At 31.6% G+C, this 24,876-nt stretch overlaps 1 protein-coding gene, 1 long non-coding RNA gene and 1 other non-coding gene across 3 annotated transcripts; 1 reads left to right on the plus strand and 2 right to left on the minus strand.

Annotated features, from left to right (window-relative positions):
• Positions 1-5,784: 5,784 nt before the first annotated feature.
• LOC131179360 (uncharacterized) lies at positions 5,785-8,438 on the minus strand. The gene is made up of 2 exons (XR_009148408.1): positions 7,469-8,438; positions 5,785-7,412 (listed from the first exon to the last, which is right to left on the minus strand). It is a non-coding gene; the product is annotated as an uncharacterized LOC131179360 (long non-coding RNA).
• LOC131179801 (small nucleolar RNA snoR77) lies at positions 7,873-7,997 on the minus strand. The gene has a single exon (XR_009148687.1). It is a non-coding gene; the product is annotated as a small nucleolar RNA snoR77 (small nucleolar RNA).
• A 2,943-nt stretch (positions 8,439-11,381) lies between the features above and the next one.
• Positions 11,382-23,937, plus strand: LOC110657304 (L-arabinokinase). Its single transcript, XM_058146172.1, has 29 exons — positions 11,382-11,745; positions 11,996-12,103; positions 12,213-12,281; positions 12,439-12,522; positions 12,647-12,723; positions 13,237-13,303; positions 14,236-14,293; positions 14,423-14,490; positions 14,577-14,639; positions 14,787-14,840; positions 14,933-15,035; positions 15,113-15,222; positions 15,869-15,988; positions 16,093-16,149; positions 16,914-17,086; positions 17,178-17,346; positions 17,623-17,706; positions 17,960-18,085; positions 18,404-18,534; positions 18,615-18,696; positions 19,301-19,388; positions 20,075-20,118; positions 20,219-20,314; positions 20,395-20,471; positions 20,974-21,174; positions 21,884-22,049; positions 22,193-22,264; positions 22,825-23,028; positions 23,612-23,937. Exons 1-29 carry the CDS (start codon positions 11,641-11,643, stop codon positions 23,726-23,728), a joined length of 2,973 nt encoding a protein of 990 aa, XP_058002155.1. The 5' UTR covers positions 11,382-11,640; the 3' UTR covers positions 23,729-23,937.
• Positions 23,938-24,876: the final 939 nt, after the last annotated feature.

Genomic DNA, 24,876 nt, shown 5'->3' on the forward strand with positions numbered 1-24,876 from the left:
CATTGTTGTTAACTCACATTTTTTTTTAATATAATTAATTTGAATTAAAATTTAAACTCAAAATTTTACAAAAATTTTAAAGATGATTCTATATGATATGAATGTTGTAATTTAATTCTAAGATTTGGGGAGATGGACGTTGGAAAGGATTTGTTTAGCATTGACGGTAAGCGTTGAGAAAATGGCATAAAGGGGAAATGGGGAGAAATGGAAGGGTGAGATGGGGAAATGAAGATTGGGGGGGGAAGAAAGTGATAATCTGACAAGGCGCAGGGAAGAAAAAAAGAAAAGAAAAAGAGAAAGAAATGGGCAAACACGCCTTTGTCGTGAGAGAGTGTAGAGAACGTGTATGCGCACTATATATGGAACCGTTTCCTCAATTCTGTTTATTCATGAGGTTAATGGTTATGACATTATGACTCATCTCTCATTAATTTCTTCTCGTTAACCTCTCTCTCTCTCTCTCTCTCTCTCTCACCATTCTCTTCGTTCATTTCCCATAACTCCATTATTATTATTATTAAAGTTTTAGATCAGATATATACTATTTGCCATTTATTTATTTATTTCAATTATAATAAGTGCAGTAATTACTATACGTTAATTAATTTCTTTTATATAAAAATGAGCTTTATAATTTTTAAATTAAATATTTAATGTAAGATTTACGTAGGATTAATATATCAATTAATTATGTGCATATCTTAATTAATTGAATAAAGTTAATTAATTAATTTAGGAAAAAAATCACGTATATAATTCCAACCAAGTGTTGCATTCAGTCGACATGAGATATAATGGAATCATATTCAGTTTCCACTAGTTCAAAGTTCAGACCAAACATTCTCTCCTAAGGTTCATCAATACAAACCAGATGGTAATATAAATACCAAGTCCAGAACAAATTATTTTGCAAAGTCGAATTTATGAAATTAGATTTAATGGGATATTCGTTAGGTTAATTAACAAGGAATCATGATGGATATATTCCTGAATTCTGCAGAAATTAATATATTCTCATTTTTAATCAACTTTGGAATTTGATGGCTGTATATTGTCACCTACCAAATTGAATGTTGCTCTGTTGATTCTTCCATATCCTAAATTGGATTCTTACATTTTATAGATTTTTTTTAATTAATTAATATGTGTTTAACTAACATATTTAAGGAGTTATTCTTTTATTCTAATAATATATAATATCAAATAGACTCTTTAATTTTATTAATGCGATCATGTTAATGACATTGAATAGTAATATATAATAGCGTGAATAATTAAAATTAATGTTGAGTTTAAAATTTAATTAAATTAAAAATTATCTAGGGGTTGATATTTAATATTGGATAAATTTGATAACACGTGTGAAATTCTTGTTTACATTAAATATATATACATAGAGAGAAAAAGAGATCGGATTGTTAAATAAAGCGGAGTTCGTAAAAAGGATGCGGAATAATTACTGAAATTCACATGTATTCATTCCATTAATGGAAAATTTTGGTTACTTGAATCACTTAGTGCTATTATAACATAGGGTTTATTGTGGATGCTAATTTACCTAATTTATTAAAAATGTTATTATTATTAATAAATTATGATTAATAATATAAAAATGATGAAATTTCAAATTAATATGAAATTGAATCATTTGTGATGACCCTTGAATTGATGGGATAGACGTGCAATAATCATAAACATTGAAAGGATTTGAATTACATGAAGTGAATAAAAATGAAGGGTACGTATACATATAGAGTTAGCTAGCTTTTTCAGCTTTATTGTTATGGATTTGCTTTTGGTTGGCTTTATAATTAATGCCTTAATAAAATAGCAAGTTTAATTTTAGACAGAAATTCAAAAGGTTTTAAAAGAGTCTTGTGGATCTTCCAATTATCAACAGGCTTCAAATGTTTTTTTCTTAAGAGCTATTTGGCCTCTTGTGTTTTGTCACCTTATGCTATTTATGCATTATTATGCATACGTAAATGATTGGTTGTCTTCATTGCTACTTAATTTGCTCATATATAATATATATATATTACAACAATAGTTATTAATTGTGTTTGCATATTAATTAATATTTTGTTTCCAAAACCAACTAAATATTGGAAATTATAAGTCTATTATAAACTTTAAAAATCGCAATTGGTGTGCTTTTTTGATAATGTGTATATATCCTCCTCATATGCTTATTAATTGGGTTTAATTGATCTTAAACTACCCCATATCCCATGCATGAGCTTTTAATATTGCCTTCCATTTAATGGAAGCAACTTTAAGAACGATGCAATGTTTAAAAACTTTTGACCAAGAATTAATATAATTGATAATTCATTCAAGTGAATTTTTTAAATGATATTATTATTATGTAAAGCATTTGATTTCAAATTCATATTATAAAAATTTTTTATATTATTATATAAAGAAATAAAATAAAACAATTATTATTGTAAATATATTTTTTTTTTTTTGATTGATTGATCGATATATGATAAAAGTTTTTGGATATGTAGTCTAAAGGATACGTCTTCATCTGAATGGTGTATGCGTTTGAATGAAATAAATTTTTGTCCAATTTCAAGTAGCATATATAAAAGACATGCAAGAGACAAGTGGTGGAGTGTGCATGTAATCTGCATAACAAAAATCAAATATAAAGCTAGCTGGTTGAATAGTCATTCTGTCATATTCAAGGTTTCTTTCCTTCACAATTATATACATATATATATATATCCAATGGGTATAAGAGGGAATGAAGGGAGTGAGTAGAGGTCAAACATAAATATGGGATCCACATAAGACCATTAATGTAAATTGCATATATAAAAATCAACCAGTGCAAGGGGACAACATTTGCAACTTATTGGGAAGTGAGGAGTCATAAAGTAATTAAATGCATTACATACATATAGCATTAGCTAAATAGGCCGATGCTTGCCGGCTGCTCCAAAACGAAACGATAACTTCTACATATTTATAAGAAATTCGACAAATACAATGGATTAGAAATTTGAGAAATGAAATGGATGCTTGAGAAGTTTATTGATTGTTTAATTATAATGGTTTTTTTTTTCGTATCTGGCTGTAATTATATATATAAACTTTATAATTAAATCATGTGAATTTTGTGTTCATTCTTCATATTCTCTCTTTATTGTAATTGTATGATTATGCATGCACATTAAATTTATTTGCTTATTTTAACATTAATAACACTAAAATTATCCTTAAAATATAAATTTTTACATTCTAATTAAGCCAAATAAAAAAAAAAATTACATAATCTTAAAAGTTGCACAACACATTCTTTTTCTAATTATTTATAAAATTATAAAAATAATTTAAATATTATTAAATTAAAATTCATTGATTAGATAAATTTATTTTATAAAATTATCACTTAGGATATTATTAAAAAGCCCTCACTACTTTTGCCCCCTTCCATTCTCCTATTCAATTAAATAAGAAATTAGTATGGAGTTTTCTTAATATTAATTTGAATATATATGTGAAATTCTCAAAAAACAAAAAGATATTTAATTTTTATTTTGAAACATCTACAAGATAATTACCAAAAAGTTCTTTAAAAAAAAAAAAAACCAAATAGCTTAACTTTCCCAATAATATTGCAATCATCCCTAAAAATATTATTATATATTTAAATTCTCTAGAAATGAGTACCCTATGTGTCTGACTACACAAACATGTTACAAGAATATCATAACACTAACACCATATCGCAGCAGTTTCCAGAGCTTTGTCATGCTCCAAGTACAAACGCATGTTGGAGAGTGATGCATTAAGTCCTAACAACCAAAATGGAAAATAGCGTGTGTTCACTCATTCATATGGTCCGGCTAGTGGAAAATAATAAACCATTAATTAGTCGCAAGGCCACGGTAACTACCAATAAAAGAGGAGACCCACACGACACGTCTTTTGACTTTGAGTTTTATAATTGCCAAGACAAACAATGGCATGCTTGGTTTCATACACTCAAGGTCATGTTTAATGGTCTCAAGTGGCTATCTAGAGTCCGGCAACAAAAAAGTGGCCAGCTAGTGTGTCAAAAGCCTGAAATTCATCATCATAGCTAATTTATAATGTAACTTTCATTAATTTTAACAGCAAACCAAAACTCAAATTAATAACCTGGCATTATAATTTCTCAAGAGGCTATTATAATATCATGTGTCAGTCCATCCCTAAAACTAGAGGTAGCTGCGGTCTGATTTCGAACTAGAATTGAATCGGAATTGAAATCAATTTTGATCAAAACCATATCAAAATCAGAATCGATTTCAAATCGAATCAAAACTGTTATTCTACGATTTGGTTCAAGTTTATATTTTTTAGAAATCGTGAACCGGCGAATTCAAAACGGATCAAACCGGCGATTTAAATACAACAAAATTTAATAAATACGTTACTCCACTCCTAATTCATATATATCATTAATTCTCTACACAATTATTCACTACACTCTCTTTAATTTTTAATACTCTTTCAATTTCTCTCACATTTTCTAAATAATTATTTTCTACACTTTTTTTAATTCTCAATACTTTCAAAATTTCCCTGCTTTGTTATTTTATATGCTCACTAAAATTTTTAATACTATCTCAATTACTCTGTTACTATTTTATATCTTCAATAAAATTTTCAATACCCTCTATTTTGATTTTTTTTCTTTTATATTTTTTTAATTATTAATTATTATATAATTAAAAAAAAAGACAAATAATACTCAATTCAATTCAACTCAACTAAATTTTTATCCCAAAAATTTATTAGGATTAGTTATATGAATTTAATTCAACTAAACTTTTATCTTAAAAATTTATTAAGATCGACTATATAAATTCTCTTTCTTCACTTTAAACGATTTTTGGTTAAATTCTCAAAAATATATAATACTTCTAGATTATGTTATACTATTCTCTTTCAAGTCAGTTTAAATCACCTATTCCTTTCTTTTTATCTTCTAACCCAATGTGCTTTACTTGTCTAACTGAAACTTTCCTATGTCTACACTTCACATGACTAAAACATCTCAATCTCCCTTATCTCAATTTATAACTGAAAATTTTAAATCCTCTAAATCATAAAAAGATACATAGGCAAAATTAAGTTCATACACCTTTTTTTTAATTTTTTTTAATTAATTTCATCTCTAATTTTTTGATAAGTTCAAGTCTTTACTTAATAAATTTTTCTTAAAAATAAGTTATTTTTATTTTTTTATTCTTTTTTTTCTTATTTTATTTTCATTCAAAGATTTCTAAGAAAAATTAAAATATTTTTACAAATAAAACTTAAATTCTAAAATAATAAAATTTTTCTCTAATTTTTTTCCTTTAAGACACTCTTAAACCGCCCTTAAACCGCTTCAAAACCGTATTAAATTGTCATTTTTCGAACTGTCCTTTAAACCGAGGCTCGAATTGAAACCGACGATTTATGAATCATCTTCCAAATCGTTCAATGGCGGTTTGATTCAGATTCATAATTTCATTAAACCTGAACTGACAGTTCAGGAACCGCTGACTAACGGTTCCTGAACTGTAACCACCCCTACCTGAAACATGCAAGACTATCTAAATTATTGGGGAAATAATAAATGATTGGTTGTAAGAGTCGAAACTTATTATAAAATAAAACGTTGAAGAATACACACGACCTCCATATGCAAATTAAGACAATAAATGGACGGCACACGATTAATCAAAATTAAGATAATGCCAGGAACTACATGACTATTAAAGCTTTGCCATGTTTAAATGATTAAAGCATATTTTCCTTCTTGCCAATGCAGATCCATCTTGTATATGCAAATACCATACAAAATTGCAACCACAAGGTACGACAAAGCCTCCACCTTTATATAGGTTTGCTCGTATGACTAGAGCACCTTGCTGGACAGCTCAAGTACTAATTACACATTCTTTATGGCTGCAGTCATAGGTCTATAAACTACAAAGCTCATGAACAACTGATCATCTTACTTCCCAGCTTACTGTCAATTTGGTGACTTAGTAAAGTCTTGACTGTCTTACTATTATTACATTGACAACACTTCACGTTCTAACTTCAAATCATCAAGAAAAGAAAATTGTTACTGACATCCAATTGTTCCATAAATTTAATTATTAAAGAAAATCAAGACACCAAAATGTAAAAGAAGGGCACATGCGCCATTGATAACATTCTCTAAAATATAGCTTATATATAGAGGAAATGGGTTGGTAATTTCAAATGTAGGATAGCTGTTGTTCACAGTGAAATAACATATATCAGAACAGTTTTGCCATTTTTCCAAAACTTAAATCACCACCATCAGTACATCTGCATCTGCTAGCCATAAAGGACACATCAAGTCTAATGAACATATACCAAATTGGTCTTGGCCTCCTGGTCAAAGCCCTTTTTGCCATTATAAAAAAAAAGAAGAAAAAAATTATCCAAAACTATTACTGCATTCAACAATCAGTGCTGAACTATTTGACTCATCAATCACAGTGAAGCATATACAAGAAGTCATATTTAGCCCTTCAATCTATATTGCATTAATCATATATGCACGTTACAAAGAGGCTTCTCAAAGAATATCTTTTGAAAGGCAATAAATGGAAAAGACAGGAACCTTAAATAAGCTCCTTAAAAAAAAAAAAAAAACTCTAAGCAAAGTGGTTGAAATATTCCCAGCTCGACAAGACTCATCAGAATGGATCCACACCATCACTATAATTTGGGAAGGTAACACATTTGAAAAATTTACAGTTAGGACATAAGACGTATCCAATCTGCATCAAAATTTTAAGCATAGAAGTGAGGATTATCACCATAATATCTTTTAAAGAGATGCATCCATAAATCACAAATCACGTATACAGGATTCTAAGGTACATTCAAACAGAAATCCAAGCAATGGCATGACAGACACATAGCATTAATAGAAGGCTCACACCACCTGCTAATAAATATGCTGCAAAACACAGAGCAGCATACATAGGACTATGTTAAAATAAGATATCTATCAATTAATTCTTACAATTGAGTTTGTCAGGAAGTAACAAACTGTACTGAAACCTGATAGGATAAATAAATCCTCAGGAAGGAAAGGAACAAGACAATTTAAGATCACTAATTCAAACCAAAAAATTCCATACTTAAATAACACGCAGAATCTAAGCCAGACATTTGAAACAAAAATGTAAATTCAGACCTGGATTTTAACTTCAGCAAACTTAAATTGAGCCAATGCTTGGATATGGTATCAGAGCAAGACACAATACAATAATAAGCTTACTGTTAATTCAACATATCACTTTAAATTTTATTTTTTAAGACGCATAGAAGGCTGAATTTCCACTTCTAAAGTTTTAAGTTGAATTTCTTCTTCTTCTAGACTATGGAAATTCCGATCTAGTCTCCTTCAGCAGAAGGCTTTCAAAGATCCACAAACTTAACTTTAAATGATTCTTCTAATTATCACCTCATCTTGTTCTCAAGCAAGCACTTCGTTGGTATAAACACACTGATGCAAAGCTGCAAAATTTTTATTTTCTTAATAATGAACTATGGAATTTTGTTCAGACTAGACAGACTAACAAAATGGAGATCAAGATTATTTCAAAAGAGCATCAGAGAGAAGTAGGCTTCTGCAACCAACCAATCCGCTATATATAGTTTATATTGATAATGATATTGATATTCCCCTTGATTCCTCATCTAAAATCCCAATAAAAAAGAAATTTATTGGATTTTCTTTCCTTTTCTTCTTGCTTCCCACACTTGCCACCGAACAAACAATCTATAAAATTCAACTTACAAGGAAGAAAGGGGTAAGAAAATAGATGAAAAGTCATAACTGTGCTTAGGCTTACTAGACCAGCTTCAATGAAAAATCAGCAAGTCTGAAGAGCAAAAGGCAATTAATATCCGAGCAGTTAAACACCTTCTTCGCTACTATATCTTCTGCAAAGAGGCTGCCTGAATTACTGCTCGATAATTAACTTTAAAGAAGAAAGGCAGAAACCAATTAAATGAAAATTTAGAAAAAAAAAAAAAAGGATTTTTAAAGAATAAAATGTGACAACCTCACAAAGAAATTCGCTATGATAAGAAAAAATCGTAGCGAACAAGAGTGAGAGGATGAGAAGATTGATTTAGGGAGCTGCATTCATCTCTATGGCACAGGTAACCAGCCAAAGAGCCAAACTCCAGCCCCATATATTCAAAATCCATATACATAGAAAACAATTTGCGTCCTACCGATGTGATTGTACAGCTAGAATCATTGGTGCCCAAGCGCAGCCTGGCTAAAACCCTAACTCAGTAAAAGGTAGATGATGGAGAACTATATATACACAAAATCACGAAGCCCTATGTCATTAAATAAAAATAAAAATTAAATTTCTTCCTTTGCCCTCCCATGTTCCTCTTTTTTACCTTAATACCATCTTTTCTTTCCGATTTTTATTTTAACCCTCACATCCGCAAATCATCTACTTGGATCAGGACCTATTTAGATTAACTGTTGAATATAATTGATAACTGTTAGCTGATACTGTTAGCTGATAGTTGATAACTAATAGCTATTTTATATTAAGTATTTAGTAAAATTATATTTAGCTGTTACTGTTAATATGTGAAATGACTAATCAAAATATATATCATATAATTTATTTTTTAAAATAAATATAAAATTATAAATTTATTACATTATATTATTTATTTTATTATTAAATTAAATAGATAATTATTAAATTAATATATTATATTATTTAAATAAATAGATAATTATTAATTTTTTATATTATATTATTTAAATAAATATATAATTATTAATTTTTTATATTATATTATTTATTTTATTATTGAAATAAGAAAATAATTATTTTTTAAGATAATTAAATAATTTTAAAAATATAGATAAAATAATAAAATAATTATTATTGTCAATAGAAAATTTTATAATTAATTTTAAATTTTTGGATATAAATAAATATTTTATATTTTATGTTATTAATAAAAAATATTTTAACAAAGTTGAAATACGTTAATTAAAATATTAACATTATAAATAAAAATATTAATAATATTAATTTTTAAGTTAAATAAAAAAGGATAATATGGTCAAAATAAAAAATAAAACCATATCAACTATCACCGATTTGATGAAAGCAATTTCTAAAAATAGAAATGACAATGGTGATGGATATCATATCAGTTACCCATCAGCTATCAGCTCTATTTTTTTAAACTTACCAAACACCACAATTACCTGATGGATATCATATCAGTTACCCATCAGCTATCAGCTTTATTTTTTTAAACTTACCAAACACCACAATTTACCTGTTTGGGTGTCTATCGGCTATCAGCTGCACCCAATAGGTAAACCAAACACCCTCTTAGGCTCATCGCTGAGCAGCGGATTAGGGGTGATCACTAACAGAATTGGACTGAAATCGACGATTTAAGGTTTAAGGAATTAGAATCGAAATCGTAGGGTCCTTTCAATTTCAATTTTAGTTTAGTTTGATTTTAATTTGATTTCATTTTAATTAAATTTAACAATTGAAATATTAAATAGAAAAAAAATTTTGATTTTGAATTTAACTTAACCAAACCAAATGATTTTAATCCAATTCAGAACTGATTTTAATCAAAACAGTTTAATTAGTATCCATCTAGAGTTGGGCTGGTCTGGTTCTAAATCCTACCCAGCACCTAGCTAGGTCTAAGTGGGACCAAGCTAAATAGGACGAATAGGTCTATTCAAGTTGTGAATGAATTTCGAAAAAAAAAATTGTGAGTGAATTATTATAAAGTCCTTAAATAATGTGAGTGAATCACATTAAAACGTCTTTATGTTTTTATTTTATTTACTATTTCGTCATTTCGGTTCAATCTCAAAGCCTTTTTATGTTAGTCAAATGAGAGAATTTTTTTTTCTTTTATTCCTATATTACCCCAGCCCTCTCCCTATCTACACACTCCTGTCTCTCTCCCTCCCCTTTTTTTCTCTTCTTCATGAACTCATGGACACTACCAAAGCCACCGTCAGTAAAGCTATACTCAATCTCCACTATCGGTCAGACTTTGAATGGCTTTATAAAGATGCTAAATGAGCTTTTGAATGAAGGGAGCAGGTGGAATTTTCCAGTGTCATGAGCTTAATTTTGGAAAATCAGGCAGAGTTAATGAAAAGAATTAAATCTCTTCTGAAAGAAAATTAATAGCCTTACAAATTACTTTGAGAAATAGCGAAGAGTGCATTATTATGACTGATAATGGATTTTGGAATATGTTCATTTGTTCATCTGTTAGAATCTGTAAAATTAATAATTGTTTTGTTTTATTATATTGTTTGATGGATTGTATTTCGAGCTTCAGGAAATGCAAATATCTAGCTTGAAAATTGAGAGACTTGATGACTTTTATGGAATGCTAATTTTATAGGGTTTAGGAGTTTCTATGCAAGGAAACAAAACGAAAGTCAGATATTTAAAATGGCAAACTCATGGCCATAAACACTGCCATTGCAATGAAAGCCAAGGCCCACAATACTAGTTGCGCCAGCAAAGAAAATCCTTCAGCACTTTGAAGTTCGCCCTCACGTTGGTAGCACTGCTACGTTAGATGCAGTAGCGCGGAGTTACTGAAGAATCCTTCATCATCCTCAATACATAATATTAGCCTAATGAGATTATTTGTTAGGGTGTGTTCTGGATATCTCTGAACTCGACGAGGGCCTTAACCGAGCTAGCTTATATATATATATATATATATCTGAAAGGAAAACTATTATTTATGATCAAAAGAAAGTTATCCTTTTCTAGAAGTACATCTAACAAGGGGATGATGATAAGAAATCCAACTCGCCATTCTAACAGTTTTTACAACTCAATCAACACAAGCATTATCCTTTCTAGGAACATAACATATAGATAACAAAAGGATAAGACAACAACAAAACTCGAAAATGTTATGTTCCTAGAAAGGATAATGCTTGTGTTGATTGAGTTGTAAAAACTGTTAGAATGGCGAGTTTGTCTCTGGGTGGACTTCTTATCATCGTCCCCTTGTTAGATGTACTTCTAGAAAAGGATAACTTTCTTTTGATCATAAATAATAGTTTTCCTTTCAGATATATATATATATATATATATATATATATATATATATATATATATATATATATATATATATTATTTTATCAAATTTACATTTCATATTTCAACATATTCTATCCAAATACAATGTGAATTTATTATGTCAATAATTATATAAATATAAATAAATAATTAAAATTTAAATCACATATTTATTTATAATTATATTAATTCAAAGATAATGTGATATGCCAAGTTTATCCAAAAATTTTCAAATTGATGTTAATCTTCTGCTGATTGCATTCGAAAATATCGCCTGAACTACTGGGGCAAGTAAACGGCAGAAATTGACCTTGGTAGAGTCCAAAAAAGGAGCTATCTCTCTCTAGTTTTCTATGCAATCTACATTCTTATCGATCAAAATCCGGACGTGGGCAGCCGTCACCTTCCCTTCCAAATAAAACTCACTCATCAGACGAACATAGCCAATTCAAACCCAATCCGCGAAAGTCCGACGATGAGAATTGAAGAGAGCGAAAGAGTATCAGCTTCCAGGAATCACCTGGTTTTCGCTTATTATGTCACTGGCCATGGTTTTGGCCATGCCACTCGGGTTGTCGAGGTCTCTTTTTTTTCATTTTCCCCCTTATTTGAATGTGAGAGTTTTTCAGCATGATTCAATTAATTCCAACAATCTTGGATTTGATTATTGCAATCGAATTTTGTGGATATCAGAATGAAGTCGATAATTGTGATTTATGAAATGATGATTTTACTGGGTTTTCTCTCTTTTTGATCGATGCAGCTTTGGTTGCATTATGTGAATTAACCTTTATATAGTTGCTAATTTGAATTCTATATTCCATGGATAGGTCGTCAGGAACTTAATTCTTGCTGGGCATGATGTGCACGTGGTCACTGGTGCACCTGACTTTGTGTTCACTTCTGAGATACAGTCCCCTCGGCTATTCATCCGCAAGGTAACTCCAATGCAATTTAATTTGTTGCTCCTTTCTTAGTCTTATACTTTCTTCTAATAAGCAAATTATAAGACGCTTATTTGTTTCAAACCCATATCTGGATTCATAGGTGCTATTGGACTGCGGAGCAGTTCAGGCAGATGCATTGACAGTGGATCGTCTTGCTTCATTAGAGAAGGTATATAAATCCTTTTATGGCGATATTTGTTTTATGATACGTGCTTTTTTTCCTCTTTCATGTTGATATTTGGCACGTTTAATTGGATTTATTAATTGCTCATTTGTTATTTTCTAACTACTTTTTTCTTTCTTTTTTTGTTCTTGCGATGTGGTAGTATTCAGAGACTGCTGTAAAACCTCGGGACTCTATTTTAGCAACAGAAACACAGTGGCTTCACTCTATCAAAGCTGACCTAGTGGTATTTGAATGCATCTTCTCTTTTTCACTCCTATGCTTCAACCTGTGATATAATCTGTAGTTTAATCTTAAACAATGAAAATGGCATGAATTCTCGGCACTCATATGCGCTCACACAACAACAGGTGTCAGATGTTGTTCCAGTTGCATGCCGTGCAGCAGCTGATGCTGGAATTAGATCTGTTTGTGTCACCAACTTCAGGTATCTTGTTATCACTATTTTTCTTATTCCTAGAGCTTTTTTCATCTCTGTTATTTTACTTTTTAACTACTTTCAGTCCTAACATATGAATCTTATCAAGAATCACATGATACCTTTCTATGCAACTTGTTATGTAACTGAATCTCTTGTCATTGGATAATTTTTTTTTAACCATAGCTTTATTTTCACATTTGGATGATTATTGAATACATTTTTTTACATATAAATTCAATTAAAAGTGTTTGTCCTACCAAAATTCAAACTAGATCATAACCTGTAAGGGTTTAGTCAAGTGAAGGAATTTCTGCCTTGAATGTGTGTTGAAGGTGCACAATTGGGTTCAAAGTTAAAACCATAAGCTCAGTGAACTGGACTTGAATGAAGTTTGGTTTTTGTGGTGACCTAGGCACAAATTATTTGTCTGCCTTGCTTGAAGTCTTCCTAGTTAAGTAATTACTCAATAAAAGCTTTTTTTTTTAATCTGTTTTGTCTCTGTCTTGTTTGCAATTGTAGTTGGGACTTCATCTATGCAGAGTATGTGATGGCCGCTGGATACCATCATCGTTCAATAGTGTGGCAGGTCATCTCTATCCTCTTTTTGTTGAATTTCCCTGAACTTATGATTGCTAAAGTGATGTTACTCTTTTCTATTGGAGTAATTCTTTCTAATTTCTAATCAAGTCTTATTTCATTTGATTTGGACTGGGAACAGTTCGAAATATTACTATCAGGAAGGCTGGCAAGTTTTCCTAACTAGCTGCCCTACAATCCTAAAAACTACAAATTTAATGGTAGGAGCAAGAATTAATGGCATACTCTCCTGAAGCCATGCTGCCCTTCCTGCCCTATATGTAGCAACCTGCCCCATATAATTTATGTATCTAATACAGACATGCTCACATCTGTGCTCATATAGTTTTGAATGTATATTGTTTTTTCTTAAAATTTTTGGGTAATGCAATTCACCAATAGTTGAGAGGGCAAAGGGTGGGTAGAGGGATTCTTGAGGTGAGGCAAGGGTAGATTTTACCCCTAGCCACTCCATTTTCATTTGTAAGCATCGTGTCATGAGTCAACTATTTGTAATGATGGTATAGAATTAAAGCCAATTTCCAACTGAAGCCACTTGATCATATGAGGCACATGAAATGCTTCATCTAGTCATTTTCCATGCAATGTCTCTTACAAAATTACAACTATACATGTGAAGAAAATAAGCATGGTTTATATGGAATTTGATGTGATTATATTGGTCTTTAAACCTTTGCTGTTTTTGAGTTAAAGGTCTTCCTTTTGGTTTGGAATTTGTTATGGTTATTGATTGGCAATGACACTGAACTAGTATATCATCTGAAAAGTTTGATGCATGTAGCAAAGGATTATCAATTCTTGAAATTGAAACTTTGCTCTTATGAAGTTCAATATTTGCTTTCTGGCTTGGTTGTTTGTTTTAGTGAGTGATGTGCTAACTGTTCTAAAATTGGTTATGCTGTCTGTTCAAAATTGTCGCAGATTGCTGAGGATTATTCTCATTGTGAGTTCTTAATCCGCCTCCCAGGATATTGCCCAAGTATGTTGGTTCCCACAAAGCCTCAATATTAGGGTCACTTTTGTATTCTCTTTTCATTTCCATATTTGTTGCTGGGGATATTTGTAGATTGGCTTCCATTTGTTAATTTGATGTTTTCTCCCATTGTAGTGCCTGCTTTCCGTGATGTTATTGATGTACCTCTTGTTGTGAGGAGGTTGCACAAATCCCGCAAGGAGGTTTGGATTTGGACCACTTTTGAAGCCACTCTGTTATTTGATGTGTATTTAATCTTCATATAGGTCTTCTATATTTCTTACTGTAGGTGAGAAAGGAACTTGGCATCAGTAATCATGTGAAGCTAGTTATCCTTAATTTTGGTGGACAGGTGAGAATAATAAATCTTTTGCCAGATTAGATTAATCTTATTTTATATTTATATTGTAATTTTTGTTCTCCATAACCCCTTGTTCATTTGTTAGATGAGTTCTGTTCATTCTATTTTTAACTCCTAGCTGTTTTCTGTAATATGCAGCCATCTGGCTGGAAGTTGAAGGAGGAGTACTTGCCTTCTGGTTGGCTATGCTTGGTAGCTTTTGTAGCATAATCTTTACGTGAAATTCACTTTGACAATGTACAATGAAGAATTTGTTAATGCCACATTATTGTTATTTAATCCAGGTTTGTGGTGCTTCTGATAGCCAGGAGCTTCCGCCGAATTTCATAAAGCTTGCAAAAGATGCGTATACACCTGATCTGATTGCAGCATCTGACTGCATGCTGGGTTTGTATGAAAATTTATGGTGTCTGACTAATTTAAATGGTTAGAAATCAAAATTAATGGTATTTTCATTATCTCAGGAAAAATTGGATATGGTACTTGCAGTGAAGCCCTTGCATACAAGTTACCATTTGTCTTTGTACGAAGAGATTATTTCAATGAAGAACCCTTTTTGAGAAATATGCTTGAGGTGCAATTAAATGCTTGCTTGTGCAATCATAGTCATCTTTCTTTTCTGTTATTCTTCTCTTTTCCTATTCACACAGTTCTGATTAGGGGTGATCATTATTCGGTTCAAACCGAATAAACCGAACTGAACCGCCTTAATTCGGTAATTCAATCTGGTTCGGTTTTATATTATAAAAATTTCGGTTATTTCGGTTTAGTTTTGAAGAGAAAAAAACCGGTTAAATCAAACTGAACTGAATAGTAATTTTATATATTCAAATCAAACCAAATCGAACTGAATCAATTTTTGAATTAATTTATTTTTTTGAAAAATTTATGAATTATATGTAATTATATATATATATATATATAAATTGTTTAATTTTATTGATTAATGGTTATTAGGTTCAAACCAAAGTCAAAATTAGACCAAATAACTTGAAAATCAAGTTTAAATTAAAAAATCAATAGAAAATCAAAACGGTTCGGTTTGAACCGAACCGAAATAGAGCGGTTTGATTCGATTCAGTTTTTCACCTATTTTGGTTCGGTTAGGTTTCTAAAATATGTAACTCGGTTTTCATAATTTAATTCGATTCGACTTGGTTTGGTTTGAATCGAATGCTCATCCCTAGTTCTGATACTGATGAGATGTTATTTTGAAACAGTATTATCAGAGTGGCGTTGAGATGATTAGGAGAGATTTACTTACTGGTCATTGGAAACCTTACCTTGAACGTGCAGTTAGTTTGAAACCATGTTACGAGGGTGGCGTAAATGGTGGCGAGGTATCATCTTCTTTTCTTGGGTTCCATGATTGTCCAAAGTTTCTATTTCGTGAAATACATCTTGCAGATTTCCACTCATCTTTGAGATCATTTTATGTATGTAGGTGGCAGCTCATATATTACAGGAGACTGCTATTGGGAAAAACTATACTTCCGATAAGGTAATATCAAGTTGATGTCTGTTTACTGATGCTAGTTTTAATTTCTGTGATAAAACTGTGGTGAATAGAAATTTCTATGTTGAAGGTTTTAGTCCTATTGTCACATTTCATGCCAACTTTTCAGTCTCTCTGCCAAGTCCATATATTCCCTCTTTATTGTTGCACAGGTAATATGTGACTGATAGTGATTTCCTTGGAGTATGTCAATAACTATTTGTCAATAATTGTTACCCTATATTTTCCATCACTGAACCTTTTGTTCATGGTTCAGTGGCCATGAAAAATAATTTGCATATCTGAAGTACTGAAAAGTGATTACAACTTAAGATAAGACGAAATTCCGTTAGATATATGTTAGAGAATCCTATTGCTACTCTATGCGGGATCAACCCATCTGGAAAATTGTAGTTCATAACACAAAACTCTATCATTCTGTTTTGCCACTTTTCCTTATGATACCTTTCAAAGCTTTTAACCTGTGAATCTTTTCTTTGGAGTTTTGGAAACTTTTTGAAATATTATCAAGCTGTCTTGAACCTTTTATCATCTTGTCCCTTGTAATTATTGTCTCAAACATATTTTGAGTATGTAGAAAGGTAGTGCCACAAGCCAGAACTTGTCCTGGTGATATAGAATAAGACCCATGTATAAGTTGTTATACATGATAATTTTCTTTTATAAACAAACTTTTGGATGTCTTTACATGTGATTGTGTTGACTAACAATTCCACCTATCTTGTTATTTTTGCATTACTAAAATGTAGTTAAGTGGGTCAAGGAGATTGCGGGATGCCATAGTTCTTGGGTATCAATTACAGAGGGTGGCTGGACGAGATATCAGCATTCCAGAATGGTATGCAAATGCTGAAAATGAACTTAGCAAGTCTACTGGGTCACCAGTTGCACATACAAATGAGGATGGACTACCAACAAGCGCGTGAGTTTGTCATTCTCTGTTCAGCCAGTCTTCAATTTGATGATAGATTTAGTTTCATGTTTTGTTAACATGTTTCCGTAAATAATTTTAGTTGGACTGGAGATTTTGAGATTCTTCATGGAGATCTTCAAGGTCTTTCAGATACCACGAGTTTCTTAAAGAGTTTATTAGAGCTAGATTCTGTATATGACTCTGAAAAGAATACTGAGAAGCTCCAGATGCGGGAGCATAAGGCTGCTGCAGGACTCTTTAATTGGGAGGTATTTTTTTTTTATATATATCTCAACTATAAGCTGTTGCTTGTTAATTTATTTGATCTTTGCTCTTGGATGTTAGAAATTATGCACAAGGATAAAAGTTCACTTACCATACAATACCTTCAATATTAGTTTTTTTATTACCACTTAGCAAATTAAAATGAGTTCTCTTCTTGCCTTTCTATTGATTTTGTTCTCAACAACTGGTATTGGTTTGCCTGATTCAGAATTTTTAAATTGGTATTGATGTTGCTACTCTTTTTTTTTTTTCTTGCGCAGGAAGATATTTTTGTGACAAGAGCACCTGGCAGGCTGGATGTAATGGGAGGGATTGCTGATTATTCAGGAAGTCTCGTCTTGCAGGTTAGATTCATCTTCATAGTGTTGCCATTTTGAAAAATTGCGGACTCCTTTCATCATATAGAATGATATTGAGCTGATGCTTTATCCTTCTCGAAGTGGATTTTTCATTGACAAGTTCCCCTCCTCCACAACCCACACCACCCAACACACCCCACACCGGGCCCCCCCGCCGCCCCAACCCCCCCCAACCCCCCCCCCCCCCCCACCAAAAAAAAACAAACTGGAGTTTATTCCTTGGCTGTCTGTCTCATAGATGCCCATAAGAGAAGCTTGCCATGTTGCTGTTCAAAGGAATCATCCAAGCAAACACAGGCTTTGGAAACATGCTGAGGCTCGGCAAAATGCAAAAGGACAAGGACCCACTCCTGTTCTGCAAATTGTAAGTACTGACATTTGAATTTGTTGCTGTTTCAATTCCACAGACACCACCACCTACCCATCCAATTTTCAATTTCAGTAATTCCTATGATGCATTCTCATCATTTCCTCTTGAAGTTCAATGAATGAGACTGATGTAATAGTTGATATTTTTGTCCATTGGATATTTGACTCAAATGTCAGGGATATGTCTGGTCTTTTGTCTAATATCATCAAACTCAAACAAAAAGAAGCAGAGAGAGAGAGAGAGAGAGGTGTAAATATGCATGTTAATGCCTGATAGATATTAAGAATTATTTGTCCATTTTGGTTTTATCAGGTATCTTATGGTTCAGAGTTAAGCAATCGTGGCCCAACTTTTGACATGGATTTATCTGATTTTATGGAGGGCAACCAGCCAATTTCATATGAGAAGGCAAGGAAATATTTTGCCCAAGACCCATCACAAAAGTAGGCCTCTGTTCTTTTTTATTTTGTATGCTAGACTGCTAGAATTACGTTATATTTTACTTATGAGGTTTCTTCTTTAGGTGGGCGGCTTATGTTGCAGGGTCAATTCTTGTTTTGATGAGAGAACTAGGTGTACGCTTTGAGGACAGTATTAGCATGCTGGTACAAATTGCATTCTTTCTTCTTTAGAATATGTTCATGAGTTTCTTACTACAGGGAAATTCTTTTTCTATTGTAGCTAAATATGCCAATTGTTTACGTTCCTTTGCAACTGCTATTAAGTGTAGTGTACATGAAAAGATGGATGAACTTAGTTTTTTTTTTCTTTTCCTTTTTATTTATGGGAATGTAAGCGGTACTAAGATGGGCTTCTCTCTCTCTCTCTCTCTCTCTCTCTCTCTCTCTCTCTTTTCACTGGTACTGAAATATCTTATATTAATTCATTACTAAATCTTTTACAGATACCAGTTCCTATAAAAAAATTCAGTCCCCAATTTTATAGACGATACTCAAAATACAATAAAAAGGCAAATTTATGTCTCACCTTTTAATGACATGCAAATTGGATCAACATAAAACTGTTTCTGTAAATAAAATTCAAATAACCAAACCACTTTTTATAAAGAAAATAAAGGACATGTTGGAGTATCCTGTTACCTGCAGTTGAATGCATCATGCTCCTTTTCTTTAATAAATCATCTCTGCAGTCAGTAGTTTAATGGTGGTATTCAGGGCCCTGCTAATGTTACTATGTATAAAAATACAGGTTTCTTCTGCAGTTCCAGAAGGCAAAGGTGTATCTTCTTCTGCCTCTGTGGAGGTTGCTAGCATGTCTGCTGTGGCTGCTGCTCATGGTGATTATTATTCCAATTTACAAATGCACTTCATCTTTTTTTACTATTGTAATACTACCCACTATATTGCTATATGGCTGTTATTTTCTTATCAATAACAAGGATTATAAAAATGAAAAAATATAAACAGCCACCATTGGATGATGGATGCTTAACTGAAGCATTTGAGTTTTAGAACAGAAGACTATTGTGAGAAAAATATGTTGTGAAGGTTGCCAATGGTTGAAGATCTTAGTTTTTTCAAGTTGGACTTCTATTTAGATAATTTTCTTGTCAGGGACAGGGTACTGCTCACTGTAAATATTTTGCCACATTGTGAAGCTTGTCAATGGTTGAAAATCTTAAATTGATGTCAAATGCTCAAATATTGTCATTTCTAAACAGGAACAAAGATTTTCTAAGCTAATATTGAAACCAACCATTATTTCATTGTCATCTGCAGCCCTCACAAACTTGCATGCATTTTTTTTTTTTTTTAGAAAAATAGTGTTGGATATATGCTTGTGACTTCAGATTGAATTTTTGCAATCCTGCCCTGAATTTCAAGCCAAATCCTAGTTTTATCAGGATTTTTTTTTTATCAAGCTACTATTTTTAATCTATTTTCTGGTGCTTGGAAATTCATGAATTTTTGTATTTTAATGGTGAAGAAATTATTGACTTCACCCATCTTCTATACTTCGCAGGATTAAACATAAGCCCAAGGGATATGGCATTGCTTTGCCAGAAGGTGGATTTACCGACTTCATTGATATTTTTCATTATTAACACTTCCTTTTAAAGTTATGCTAATCATGTAGATCTTGAAATTCTTATTAACTGTTATGTAGGTGGAGAATCACATTGTTGGAGCTCCATGTGGTGTAATGGATCAGATGACTTCAGTATGTGGTGAAGCCAACAAACTTCTTGCAATGGTGTGCCAGGTATGTGACATTAGTGCGACTGAATATTACTCTATTGAAGGTGCTGTAAAGGTTGAGAAACAATCTTGTTTTTTATGCAGCCCGCTGAAGTAATTGGTCTTGTGGAAATTCCTAGCCATATTCGATTCTGGGGGATTGATTCAGGGATACGACACAGGTATTTGATCTTTTAATATGTTAAGTTCCATTTCCCCTGTGATTTGTATTATCATATTAAAAAATTAATAAATTTTTTCATGAAGTCCATCTGCTCCTTGAATATTGCTTTAATTTAATATTGGTTTTTGTGTCCTTTTCAATTTTTTTTTTTCTTAATGAAACCATGGCCCAGCCATGGCAGCCACTTTTCTGGTTTCCAGTCTCTTTTGGCCATGGTATGTAACACAGGTTTTATTCTGCCTGCCGTATAATTCTGGCACTATAAACACAACCATTTATTTATTTTTTCCTTGAACTATTCACATTCCATAATCCATATTGAAATCATGCAAATGTTCATTATGTGCTCAAGTCATTGCAGATTTTTTGAAGTTTCTTTTAATCACTATTCTAGTTGTCTTCTGAAAACTTTGCTTGTTAGATAATCCTTTCTGACCAAGTACTCTCACTTTTTTCTTAGCATTTCCAACTCTTAATTAGTTATTATTCTGCTTTGGCAGCGTTGGCGGTGCAGACTATGGATCTGTAAGAATTGGTGCCTTCATGGGTCGAAAGATGATAAAGTCAATGGCATCTGCTATTTTGTCTAGGTCATTGCCCAGCATTAATGGATCAATCCTTGATGAATTGGAGGACTATGGTTCTGAACTACTGAAAAATGAATCTTCCTTAGATTACTTATGCAACTTGTCACCACACAGGTAAGGCTCACTGGCTGTTGGGTGGACTACGGTAGTAAGCTGCAGGAGGGGTGGGATATTAGTAAGCTGCAGTAGGTGTGGGATATTTTTGTTAAATTCTAAAGATGATGATCTTTATTTATTTATTTTGAACAATTATATTGATTTGGTGTTGGTTACTAAACAATGTCTGGTTGTTTGATATTGTTTCTGCTACCTCATGAAGTTGTTTTACAATGCTGAATTACCGTTTTTTTCATTAAAATAATTTCTTCCACTTTCTAAACATAGCTTCTTTTTTTTTTTTTTAACCAAGTTGATAATTTCATAACTACAAAAAAAAAAAGGCTTTTACAGATGTCCAAGGATCTATAAATAAAATACAGCTTCTAACAGCATCAGAGTTGCAGACTTGACGCCTTAGTAGAATTTCATTTTTGTGCTGCCAAAGTCTTTGTCTTTTTTTTATAAGATTAGATATGTTACCTTTACTTTTCTTTCTCTTCACAATTCTTCTTTGATCACCACTTCATATCTGCCTGTGCATATGTAAGGGTTAGTTTTTATTTATTTATTTATTTATTTTTTGGAGGGGGGGGGGGGGGGGGGGGGGTAGGAGAGATAATGTTCCTATGCTATGAAATTCTTCAATCTTGTTTAATATAGTTTTTTTTTTTAATTGTGTGTGTGTGTGTGTGTGTATAACATGCGTGTTAAACCTCATTTACAGATATGAAGCTCTTTACCATAAAATGCTTCCTGAATCCATTCTTGGTGAGGCATTTTTGGAGAAGTATGTTGATCACAATGATGCTGTAACAGTAATTGATCAGAAGCGCACTTACATGGTGAGAGCACCTGCTAAACATCCTATCTATGAAAACTTCCGGGTCAAGGTGAGTAGCAAAGGATTCATTTGATCTATTGTTTGATAGTTACAAACTGAGAAATTTGATCAACTTTGGATATGTTTTTATAAGGATCTTCTCAAATATGTATTTCTGAAATCTTCTGAGTTACTTTTGGTACTTGATATTAGGCTTTCAAAGCATTGCTATCATCTGCAACTTCAGATGAGCAACTTACTGCTCTTGGTGAATTGCTGTATCAGGTAAATACAAAGTTTTTGCCTTGATGGATTATTGGAGTCTGTTGATAATTTGATTTAGGCCCCAATCCTGATGTAGGAATAATTGCTGCTAATTTAGTTCCTATACATAAGATGAATAATAGAGATATACAGTTCACTCTAATTGTTTAAAAAGGAAATGATTCTTTGATTGTTAAGTTACTTTAGGGAGAGAATTATTCTCTTGACAAATACTTTATAGTGCTTTTCATGGGGTAGAAACTTCACATCTGAACAATGTGTATTCCCTCTTCTTTAGGAATGCATGATTAATTGATAGATCCACAGTTGATGGATATAAATGAACATCCATATACTCTGGATACAATTTTGATTCTTGGTGGATCTTGTTACAGTTTGCCAAGTGATTATCACATTCTCAACTTGCTTCCTGTAGGTTCAAATTTAATATCATAACATTTTTTTTTTCAATTTTTGAAATAAAAAATAGTATTGTAGTTAATGATCGAAGTATTTTGTATGCTTATGTGTAACTATGAAAAAGGGTTGAAATGTCGTTGATGTACAAACTTGTTGCGCAGTGTCACTACAGCTATAGTGCGTGTGGACTTGGCACTGATGGGACGGATAGGCTTGTGCACTTGGTACAAGAAAAGCAACATAGTAAATCCTCTAAATCTCATGATGGGACACTCTATGGAGCAAAAATAACTGGTGGGGGATCAGGCGGAACAGTTTGTGTGATTGGTAGGAACTGTCTAAGGAGCAGCCAACAAATTATTGAGGTAATAAGAGTGCTTTTGATATATAAGATAATCTACATTGAATGTCAAGTTGAAGTAGGTGTGGGCAAGCGTATATAAATTATGTCCCATAAATTAATAACCATTTAGCTGTGGATTCCAAAAACTAATAATTACCCAGCACTTCTTTTTCAAATAATTCAAACAACTGCAATGATACACTTGTCTATTTTTAATTGGCTTGCTAGTATATAGATTGCCTACATATAATCACGGGTTTATGGTATAATTTATCTATTGCAAGAGTGAACGTTTGCATGTAAGATTTGGTTACACATTAGGATATCACAGTAAGATGCCTAAAACCTCAACAGTGCACGATATTGCTCTTCACGGGAGCTTTGATATACACATGATACCAAAGTAGATGGTGAAAATATGTTGCACTTTGAATTTTGATTTTCAATAATCATAGGAATTTTTTAAGGGATAACTTTTATTGACCCAAGCTTTCTTTATGTATTGATTTTTTTTGTCTTCTTAGTTTATTACTGTTAGCAATTTAGAGATTCTTTTAAATTGTAAGTACAGGGATTTGATATATTTGTGGTTTGAATATATCCAGATTCAGCAGAAGTACAAAGGCGCAACGGGCTATTTGCCATTTATTTTTGAGGGCTCATCGCCAGGGGCATCAAAGTTTGGATATCTGAGAATTCGCCGGCGCCTCTCATTTTGTTAAATTAGAATTTGTGGTTTCCCAACTTAGGTATTTCTCCGGTTACTTTGAACGGACTTGAATAATAATTGTGTCTTGAAATGTGATGATTTTTGCCAATAGCTTGACAATTTCTAGACCTAAAACGTAGGAAAAGTAGATTGTTATTTAGCCACAATAATTGAATTCACCTTATTTATAGCATCTAATGTCTATTTAACGATTTGCATACACTTATTTTGCACTAAAATCACACCCAATGCAATATATTTATTTATTTGATATTATTGTTTGAACTACTATAGAGAAAAATAATATTTTAAATATCTTAATTTAATGTAAATTTTTACTCATAATAACTTTAAAACAATATCTTATTTTTCTTTTCTTTTTTTTTTTAATTATGTGTTTGCTAGAAGAGGTAGGCATGAAAATATTCAATTCATTTAATTTATAAATTTAATGGTTAAAATTTCTTTAAAATTTTTATTTTTAATAAAGTGAAATTCAATTTTTATTCAGAATTGAATTGGCCAAAATTAGCACGATTGCATGTTAATCGATAACTGAATTATGTTAATGTTTGAAAAATTATATTTAGCTGTCGTGATTGATGGTAAAAATTATATTATATTTTATTATTAAAATAAATTTATAATTATTAATTTATTAATATTATCATTTTTTTATTATTAAAGTATATAAATAAAAATTAAATAATCTAAATAATATAATATCTACATATAACAAAAATATATATTATTTAAATTTAAAAATATAGTAATAATATTAATTATCCTTAAATAAAATTATTTTACAAAACCCTAAACTATAAAGCCTATTTGTAGGAGATGAATAGCCTATGCTGACACGCATGACAGCAGAAAAAAGTTAGAATTTCAACCAGATAAATCAACATAATTAAAATTATTTTGCAGAAATTATTTTAGGATCAGTATGTGAAACAAATATTCTTTACGTGGAGTTAGTGCAAGCCAAAGAAAATGAAATTGTTGAACATTTGTGAGGAGAAAAAAAAAAAAAAAAAACTCACCGCAACTGATAGGTTATCATTTGTTAGTTGCCTTCTTAAAGAGTTCATCCATTATGCTCTATTGCATTCAACCGCTAAATCAAATAGCCCCTGAATCTGGATTTGACGGGTTTCAATC

Source organism: Hevea brasiliensis, chromosome 4 (genome assembly GCF_030052815.1).
Source record: "Hevea brasiliensis isolate MT/VB/25A 57/8 chromosome 4, ASM3005281v1, whole genome shotgun sequence".
Taxonomy (NCBI): domain Eukaryota; kingdom Viridiplantae; phylum Streptophyta; class Magnoliopsida; order Malpighiales; family Euphorbiaceae; genus Hevea; species Hevea brasiliensis.

What these genes read in the sequence shown, in the direction of transcription:
- LOC110657304 (XM_058146172.1), top strand. Translation starts at nt 11,641, where the DNA reads ATGAGAATTGAAGAGAGCGAAAGAGTATCAGCTTCCAGGAATCACCTG. An exon ending in CCTCCCAGGATATTGCCCAA is followed by an intron (nt 14,294 to 14,422) that starts GTATGTTGGTTC and finishes CTCCCATTGTAG; the next exon opens with TGCCTGCTTTCCGTGATGTT. An exon ending in CAGGACTCTTTAATTGGGAG is followed by an intron (nt 17,347 to 17,622) that starts GTATTTTTTTTT and finishes TTTCTTGCGCAG; the next exon opens with GAAGATATTTTTGTGACAAG.